The 9,946-nt window shown below is 40.8% G+C and overlaps 1 protein-coding gene across 4 annotated transcripts; it reads right to left on the bottom strand.

The window, feature by feature from the left end:
• Nucleotides 1-1,117: 1,117 nt before the first annotated feature.
• On the bottom strand, nt 1,118-8,748 carry LOC106818001. Of its 4 annotated transcripts, none has more exons than XM_014822711.1 (8): nt 8,580-8,748; nt 6,631-6,693; nt 5,451-5,570; nt 4,809-4,889; nt 4,506-4,690; nt 3,599-3,728; nt 2,826-3,279; nt 1,118-1,388 (listed from the first exon to the last, which is right to left on the bottom strand). In XM_014822711.1, the coding sequence occupies exons 5-8, from the start codon at nt 4,565-4,567 to the stop codon at nt 1,201-1,203; spliced, it is 834 nt and encodes a 277-aa protein (XP_014678197.1). In that variant the 5' UTR covers nt 4,568-4,690; nt 4,809-4,889; nt 5,451-5,570; nt 6,631-6,693; nt 8,580-8,748; the 3' UTR covers nt 1,118-1,200. The 4 variants fall into 4 exon arrangements, with proteins under 4 accessions (XP_014678197.1, XP_014678199.1, XP_014678198.1 ...); XM_014822713.1 differs by having other exon boundaries at nt 4,524-4,690; nt 6,631-6,737; XM_014822712.1 differs by having other exon boundaries at nt 1,118-1,373; nt 6,631-6,737.
• Between the last annotated feature and the right edge of the window lie 1,198 nt (nt 8,749-9,946).

Below are 9,946 nucleotides of genomic sequence, written 5' to 3' on the forward strand. Positions count from 1 at the left end.
AAAAGAGCCCCGGAAAGAAAAAATTAATTTTTCACTGACCTGTGACCTCTAATTTCGGCACAGTGATGGCCTTTCCTACCATGATGCTATACACCGACTATCACGAGCCTAGGTCGAGCCGTTTAGATTTGTGCCGCAATTCTGCATTTCCTTCCTATACCTTGTTCTTTTACACCTCTTGACCTTTGACCTTTGACCCCCAGCTTCGACATTCCAACTCGTTTTGCCGATCCCCCCCGACATCCCCAATATCGTGACCGTACATCAAGCGGTTAAGATTTGTGCCCAACTGTTGACGCACGGACGCACGGACGGACGCACGCTCATGCGATTCTACAAGCTGCATCTGACTATGTCAGATGAGCTAAAAACTACTAAACTACAATTACACTGAATTAGTGTTACTTCTTACTATTTCCTTATTTGGCTTCCTGTTGCCTCTTTAGGAGAAACCCTCTAAACGACCTGAGACTACTGCCATCACATGTACAACATTTTATTGCTGCTAAAATAACCATGCGCATAACTGAAAAATTGCCGAGGCTGCAGAAAATTGTCACTGGCAAAAACTTTATTTTTCTGCTATTATGCTTACATAAGGGCAAATATTGACCTTTACCTTGAGGTATATATATAACATATAGGTATATATAGGTATATATATATAATATAGGTATATATATAACAGTACTTTTTACAGCAAAATGCAGCCGTGCATAATATACCATGTACAGCAATTATACAGAGAAATTGACATTTATAAAATTACCACGATAGTCAAACTTAAAATTCAAATAAGTCTGCAAGCAATAAGGAGGGCATGATAGGGTAGTGAAGGTTTCAGTATGCACATATCAAAAACGACTCACATTTTTACTATTTAAATGAAATTCCTACAGTATTAGTTGTAAAATATTTTAGTTAGAATATGCATTAGCTCAACGCTTATGCCAAAATATCACTGAAAATGACTTTGACTTGAATGACAATTTTTTATTGCCTTTTATGGCTTAATTTTAAAGCATTTGTTTGCAAGTTTTTGTTTTAGATGATGACCGTGAATAATTATACCTGATATGGAATATACTGAACAGTCATACTCTGATCGAGTCCCAGACATACATGCAAGAATGCATGCATAAAAGCACACACACGCACAGAAATAATTTACTTTATTATTGAGATATTTGAAATTGATAATTAAAGAACTATACCTGTGACACAGAATGCAATTCGCTCTTTTAGAGTCCTCTCTTCAGTTGGTCTGGTATATGGTTGCCGAGACAACTGCCTCATGAGTAAATAATGTTGAGAATACTGGATGCTGCATTGCCGTATATACTGCCTGCGCCGAAAAGTCAAGTTCTCATCACCTGTGGTAGACAAAACTACATCTTCATTATTTCTGTTTGTTGCTCTGAGTAAATCTAGCTATGACCTAGATACAACATCAGTGTTATCAGAAGATACGCCATGCCATCACAGCAAATCTGGTTTTATTCACAATAACCAAATCAAGCACTTCATAAGTAAATCATCAGACATTCTAGGCACGTTTGTTGTCATTTGATAAGTGCCAAATATTTGGTCTTGTATTGAAGCCAATAAAATTTCTATAAATATAATCAATAGGTTCACACGTGTGAGGAAGGATGGATACGTGCTAGGTTTAGCTTTTCAACAAATTCATTTTGTCTACCTAAGATAGTTTAACAAACTTGCAAAGAATCATTTCGCAATAAAATAACTAAAATAAAACTAAAAAGGGCAGTTATCGCCAACTACATGTATCCCCCGTGTTCTCCCCAAGATGTGTAAGTATACGAAGTTTGGTCGCGCTAGGTCAATTAGGGGCCGAGTTATAGAGCGGAAGGGAAATATGATCAAGGTCAACGGTATAAAGGTCAAATAAAAGTCGCAGTGACCTGTTTTGGTTACACTGCTCACTCTTCTCCCAAAGATGTGTTAAGTATACTCACAGTTTGGTAAGCGCATAGTCAATTAGAAGAGCCGAGTTAGAGAGCGGAAGGGAAATATGATCAAAGTCAAGGTAACAGCGTCAAATAAAGGTCGCTCCAGTGACCGTGTTTTGGTTAGCGCTGCTCACCTTCTCCCAAGGTCGTGTAAGTATACCAAGTTTGGATACAGCGCTAGGGTCAATTAGAGGGTCGCATTATTAGGAGCGCGAAGGAAGATTAGTCTGCGGCAGCGGCCAGGCTGGGGAGACATTGAAACCAGTAGTATCCCTGCCTACTTCGTGCACGGGGGATACAATGAACAATGAAAAAAAGGTTGCCATAATGGAGAGGCCTTATATTCAATCATTTATAATTGACCTATTTTTAAAATTTTACCTGTGTGAAGCACACACTAAATCTTTTATCATTGGCCCTCATCACACCCTTAAGGGGGGCTTAATGTCGGCCGTTGCGAGCCACTGACTGCGGAGCACACTGGCCTGCAAATTCGATCACGTGCGACTGCAGTGCTTAGGTCGCGTCGACTCCGACGCGACTGGCCAGCCACTAGTTGCGTCGGAATAAAGAACAGTGGGCCAACTGGAATGCAAACTAGTCCACTCCCGATGCGCCTTCCCAGCTTGCTCGAAATCCATGTTGCTTTCCAGTCGAGTCGGTTTGCAAGCCCGACATAAGCCCCCCTTTATCTTGGCGTGTCACAAGAAATCAGTCACAACTGGTCCTCGTCGTCCTTTTTGCACATTTCACCTTTACATTCATAGATTATTTACGACAGCTGTTATCACGCATCTTACCTGTACGCAGAACACATTTATGACTGGCCCCCTAAGCTCACGTCCTACTTACCTGTGTGCCGCCTCTTCCGCAAGCGGTCTGCCATAAGAGCCACTGCGCGACAACCTGGGGGCATCGGTCTCATCCATGTCGGCTGCAGCTGTGGCACTTGGTGGTGTACGAATGCCGGTCCGCGCTGGCAGCGCAGGCCACGCGTCTGCGCCCTACCCATGCCTGCAGCCGCACACAGAGTCGCGGCGGTGCCATTATGAACCGACGGGACGTCTCTGCGTTCCGTCTCGTGCAGGGTCGGCCAGCGCCATTCGCAGACTTGCCCGTCAACGGGTACGGGTTGGTCGTGAGACAGGCGCGCTCGTTTTGTAGCGCCATGGGTCTCATCCTCCTCGTCGCTCAGAGATTCGCTCTCTGCTCGAGGTGCAGTGAGAACCAGACCCGTCGAAGAGATGTTCTTATTATCGTCTTCAGAGGGACAACCTGGAGCACTGGGCGAGAGCAGTGGCGTCATCTGAAAAAGTTAATTCAAATGCTACTTACCGGAATTCCACGTTTTCACAATATTTCTGCAAGCATCGTACACTACATGATGCATATTCGGGGATACCTGTAAAAAGTCCAGATCCTCCCCCCACCACCACATTCCCGGCCGATGCTTTTCTCTTTTAGTGGTGCCGGCCACGACGATGAACTACATAACCAATAGCCTCTTGCAGTTACGCGGAGCGTGGCCAAGACTGCGCTGTGACCGCCCAACTCCGTGGCTCCGTGAGCGTGCGCGTCGCACGCAGGTTGCTGGCAGGTCGCCAGCTTACGATCATGAGTCTCACCGGCTCATCAGTGGCGTCGCATCTGTCCTCTTCCTCCTCCTCCTCCATCACATCTGCGAGAACCTCCGTACTGCTAGACTGTGCTGTAAAGTTTGACGTCTGAGGCAACAAGTGATTACCGTCCGCCGTCCTGAAATCATCCATCTCCTTGACGATTAAACTTACCGGGAGCCGAACAGGCATGAGTAGTATCAAGCATTCTTAATTAAACATGTTCAGGCGCAGAACCACTGATATGACTCGGTTCTGAAAGCACACATCAAAACGCACAGTCCGCGGATTCCGAGATAACTTCGTGGTAAGACATGGTCAAGTAGACGCGCGCCGCTAAACGACGTGAAATAGGTGAAAAATCGATGTAAACATACGGAGAATATGCGAAAATTACGGGTCTGCCAAGCCACACAGGGCGATTAGGGATCCATTGTCTGACAACGAAGGCAGCCATTGAACGTTTAGTTAATGACGTGTCGTGTTTCACACTTACAGCACTGACACAGTATTCCACATTACCCGCCCTTGTCTGAGTCCGTCAAGCTGGTGGAACATTGAAAAAGGCCACTATTGACTGGTTGCTTTAGGCGACATTAGAATAGTTCACAACATTGATTTTTCCTTTGAAATTCAGCAATAATTAATTGTGTAACACATTACTAATGAACACTCTGGCAACAGCTCACCATTGACCAAATCCTCTAATCATGTCTCTATATATTTACTGCCGCCGTGATTTTGCAGCTGTTATCAGCTCAACATTGTTATAACAGTACAGTACGTATTTATGTTTACCAGTTTTAATATTTAATTTTCAATTTTGATTAATAATTCAAAAAGATTCACTCAGTTATTGAACCTTTAATCACATTTAGCCACATGTACATTCTGACGTAAACTACGTATTTCATACCCAGAGATTGCTCCGTACCCTTTGATTTTCGTTACTTTCGCTTGCCGGGCGTACACCAACATTCTTGCGCTCTGGTATCAGGTGACTAATACCTGTGGGACTATCCACATCACAGAGGTCGCGTAGGTCATTCACAAACACAAACACCATTATTGCATGAAGAAACCAGAGTCCTGCCATTAGCACTGGAAGTAATAAAATATAACTAATAAATGGGTTTAGTGGACCCAACCCACAATGGAAATTTTGACTCGTAATTAATCTTGTGTTTAGAATTTGCAGATACTGCACAAAAACCCATACCCCAGGAAAAACTGAAGACATCAAACCTTGATTGGCCCAATGTTGAAATCTAGGTCTTTTAAAAGAATACTGAACACAGTCCTAAAAAAATAATAAATATCAGTAATTAACAGAATAATAATGTATCTATGTAATAATGTATATAATGTAAGACTATCGAATTAACAGCATAGCATTTGTTGCTTGTATTGAACATAACTCTAAATGCCACGACAATGAATATAACTAAAAATTATTATGAATCGACTTAAAACGTTCAAAACTCAGGTCTGTGATGTAGACAGAGATGCACGTTCACCCAAAACCTTAATAACATAAACATTTTAATGTGAATACCAAACAGGAACAGGATCAAAAAAATATAAATTTGGTATAAATGAAAGCAACACTGCTGCATAAACAGGAAAAACACACATATCACGAGTTAATTCATACTACATGCATTTTCAACATCTACGTTTTACTGACTTATCTCACAAGTTTCGCATCAATAAAAGATAAAATTTAGATGTCAGACGTGCCGCTATTTACCTGCGAACCTATAGTTCCAGTGACAAATGGGTATGGAAACATGGTATGGCCATGGGCCTTAGGAATACTAAACGCATTCTTTACTCAGTAGAGATATTTACAGCTACTAACCAAACAGAAGTCCTAGTTGCTTACAAGCCAAAAGGCGAGCCATTATTGGAGTTCTTTCACCCTCAGCAGTTGCCCGTGATATTGCAGCAATCATAGCCGCACCTGCTCCAGTACCAATACCTGGAACAGTAGGAATTTAAAGGCATAATTCGACAATCGATTATGCAAGTAGACGAATGCTGGACAGAACTGGGCACCTTTGTAGTTAATAAGCTACATTACCTTATACCAAACGCGCTATTAGTTATGTCCAAATCACCTGCTAATTACTAAGAAATGTCTATTTTGAAATCATCGTAAATTTGCGTGTATTCTTGCGAACAACGCTAAATTTATTGCAAACCAAAATAAAACATCGAGTTCGGCTTCGGTGACGTCACATAGTTGCTACAGGAATGTTGAAGCATCGAATGGTTATGTTCCCGGGTAAATTGTTTGCGCTAGTGTTATTATTTGGCGCTAGAGTTGCCCACATTGTTATCATGTGCTTGTAATCTCAAGGAACTTCGTATATTCATGTATATTGCCACGAATCGCCAAGAGTAAACCATAACCGTCACGATCTGCGCACTCAGACTACAAGGAGTCGAAATCACTGACGGCCGACGTTCATACGTGCGAAAATGTCCGCGCCTGTGCACTAAATCTTATGACACGCCCGCTCGCCGGTTTCGACCGGCGTTACAGGCCGGCAATAGCGGGTTGAAACTGTCACAAGGATTTATTTGACCGGGATTTCAATTGGATATTTCTTAGCTATACCAGCAGTGATATTGGACAAACTAATACCGTTGGCCTATAAGGTTAATGTACTTATTTATACTTACACAAGGTGCGCAGTTACTGTAGGCATTCGTTAAAATTGCTCATTAATTCAATGGTCGAACTTATGCCTTAATCAATAATTGCATTTTTGATACGTAGCTTCAGTCTATGTACTGCAAATTGTAATTGGCAAACGCGCCTACTTTCTCAAGATGGCAAGCATTGATCGTGGGTGCATATTCAGCGCCCAAAAATAAATGATTTCGAAATACTCATATGTTTGTTTATGACGAAACGCAGAATCGGCGTAATTATAGAAATTTGTAGGTATATGCTATTATATATAAATCTACTATCAAAATATACTCTCAAATTCTAGGGTATCCCTAATGTTATGTTGCAGTATTAACCAAACCTGCTATGCTCCGTCCTAGGACCAACACTCCAGGATAAACGCCAATCATATAGATGATATTTCCTGCCATTTCGCAACAGTCACAAAAAATCATAATCCATTTAGACCTGGAGAAATATATATATAAATATATATATGTTAGTGTTACCACTTATAAATCAGCCATAAATTATACCAATAATAGTGCCAGCTTTAGTGAAGTATAGATACGATAGCGCGTATAGAGGAATATATCCAAGTTACACAATAATATATATTTAGGAGTGAATAAAACCAAGGAAATGTGCAAGGCTAAATTATTGAAAATCCAATGTTGGACAACCCTAACCCATCTATGATTTTTTGTAATTCAACAAACCTGAACTCAAAACCTACCTCAAACATCACACAAGGATCAGCTGGATTTTATCAGGAGTAGATAATAGGGAGGAGTGTGACATGCAAATAAAACAAGGGAATTCGTCATTTACGATAGGCCCTTATAGATGTTTATTTTTCTTGACGATTTACCTTTACTACACGTAACTCAATCCCACTTGAGCTTCGAAATCGGCACACAGTAACATTCGCGCTATCATCGTGTGAAATTCGTTTTCCCCCTCGTAGACACTCGCAATCGCGCGAGATACAGCCTAAAACGTAACGACACGATTCCTCGGACATGTCTTTGGCCGATACAATTCCAAACGCCATTGCCGCGCCTATAATGCAAACAAAAGGCAGGCTACGCTAAACGCGCTAGTGCTAAAATCAGGCGAGCCATGTGGCCCTGCGCTGGGAGATTAGGCATCAAACACTCGGTCGAGATAACTTTGACGCGGTACACAGCTAGACACAGGCCACGCTACCTTGTACATAGGCTGGCATATGCCTTCCACGCACGCACGGCCGCAAAAGCCGCATGATTAGCTCGTCGGTGTTGCGTCGATCTGCCACTCTCCCGCGAGCGCCACGCCACATTCAGGAATAGTGCGACATTCCTAGATAGCTAACACACAACTGGCGGCGCAAGTGTTGCAGCCGTTTTGTCTGAATTAAGGCGCGCATGGCCTGTTGGCTTGATGGCCAAAGAATGGAGAAAATCGTCGTCGTAGCGGTTTAGGCTAGTAATCTGCCGGACTTGCGGGTGTTGCTACGAGGAAACGATTTCGCACGGATGATTGGCCGAATGTACTGTGTCCGCATTGACTCATAGTTGATGAGTTATGCGTAGTAAATCGGTAGGTATTATAAGGGCTAGTAAAGGACGAATTTCCCTTGTTTATTGATGTCACACTCCTCCCTATTATCTACTCCTGATTTTATGGAGAAGATTTATAAAAAACTTGTCATGAATTTTTTTAATATATCTACAGATGTATTTAAGATTGTGAATGTATTTAAGATTGTGAATGTGTATCAGAAAACTGATTACATATGATGCTATAGGGGAATGCTTGCAGTGGATTCCGAGCTCAGGTTTGTCAAATTAAACATGAGCTTAAATCATTATAAATCATATAGGTATCTTAGGATCAGGAAACATTGGATTTCTAATAATTAAGCCTTGCACACGCTGTTGTATTTATTCACTCCTAATTATATATATATATATATATATATATATATATAACCCTTATACATATATACTATATTCCGATAGGGGATTAATGCACTGATTGATGACCCCTGTGGGTGATGTACATCTGACATTCTGACCATCTATAGCCGAAAGTGATGCGAAGATGAAAAAAGAAACAACATATACATACAAGTTATATAGGTATCTAGATCAGGAAAGCATTAATTTTCCCCCCCCTTTTCCCCCTTAAATAATTAAGCCTTGCACACGCTGCTGTACCATTTATTCACTCCTGATAATATATATATATATATATATATTTATTTTATACATATATAAATATATATACATATATATATCCCATAGGGAGTAATGCAACTATTGATACCTGTGTGATACATCTGACCATCTACCAATGATCGGAGATGAAAAGAAACCAGATAGATTAAATGCCGCCATGACAACTCCAACCATGTACTCCGGTGCATCGAACCTCCTATACAGGTACAACCACAGTGTAGGGAAGATCAAAGCTAATAAAAAAAATTACAACAATATTTACTTGCTTTGAAGAATTGAAACATAAAGGGCATTGCATTTTTTTATTAAAATAATTATTTTTTATAAATAACTTCACAATCGAAAAATATAGCGAAATATAGTCTGATCTCATAGGGAACATGCTACTTATAACTCCATCATCAAAATTACCATGGGTTTATATGCTGTCATGGTATATAAAATAGCAAATAACAGTCGATCACGTTCTTTTGTATAGCGACAATTCCCTTGAAATCGACAACCACCAGACACACGTGCATCTCCATGACATGATGTAGTGATTTTATACTGATGCAATGTCTCTAACTACTGCTAAATTCCAGTTACCATATAAAAGTACAGGGTACAAATATCACCCAGTATTATCAAATGTAATATAAACATGCATTAATCTACTTGACCAGTATGGTTCTAAGTGTCTCTTGCACAGTACCTATAAATAATATCAAGAGCGTATAAAGAAGGAGAGCGTACAACGGTGAAATGCTGAAACCATGTTGCAGTATTATTCAAATTAATAAACTTTTCCCGTTTTATTTTGACGATTTTTTGCAGTATTATTGATCAGCTGTCCTACCTTGTTAATATAAAACATTTACCGCATGTCCCTACGATGACCTTACGCCAAAGCTAATGAGCAGTGAAAATCTGGTATTTTCACCGAAAACCGACTCGAGATCAGTTTACTGTGAGTGTCTCTGGCCAGTGTATTGCTTCCAGTCGCTGCTGTGTAGCACCATGGTATAGCACTAACTCACGTCAGTACTAGGACTGTAACGATACACTTAGTAAGCCTCTCGATTCGATCCGGTTCTCGATATTAGCCTCTCGATTCGATTCCTTCGATTCGATTCCCAAAATATTGAAATGTTATCTTATTTTTTATATTTCCATTATTTTGCAATAATAAATTATTAGAAATTGCCAATGAATACTAAACTAGAAACGGGCAGTTGTCGCCAACTACATGTATCCCTCGTGATCTAGTATGAATGGAATATCTCTGTAAGGACGTAGAAGGCAGGTAAAGTTAAATAAGTCACAAAGACAAAGGTTTGTTAGACAACTGGTGTGCCTCAGATGTGGAAGTATATGGAATCTGGTTACCCTAGATAGAAGGCCGAAGAGGAAATGTAAGTCGACGGTGAAGGTCAAACTAAGGTCAAGGACAGTGGTGGTTTTGGTATGCGACAG

Source organism: Priapulus caudatus, unplaced genomic scaffold, assembly GCF_000485595.1.
Source record: "Priapulus caudatus unplaced genomic scaffold, Priapulus_caudatus-5.0.1 Scaffold1970, whole genome shotgun sequence".
Taxonomy (NCBI): Eukaryota; Metazoa; Priapulida; class Priapulimorpha; order Priapulimorphida; family Priapulidae; genus Priapulus; species Priapulus caudatus.

What these genes read in the sequence shown, in the direction of transcription:
- LOC106818001 (XM_014822711.1), bottom strand. Translation starts at nt 4,567, where the DNA reads ATGTTGGTGTACGCCCGGCAAGCGAAAGTAACGAAAATCAAAGGGTAC. An exon ending in GCGACGCCACTGATGAGCCG is followed by an intron (nt 3,280 to 3,598) that starts GTGAGACTCATG and finishes TAACTTTTTCAG; the next exon opens with ATGACGCCACTGCTCTCGCC. An exon ending in GCGGAAGAGGCGGCACACAG is followed by an intron (nt 1,389 to 2,825) that starts GTAAGTAGGACG and finishes ATGAAGATGTAG; the next exon opens with TTTTGTCTACCACAGGTGAT.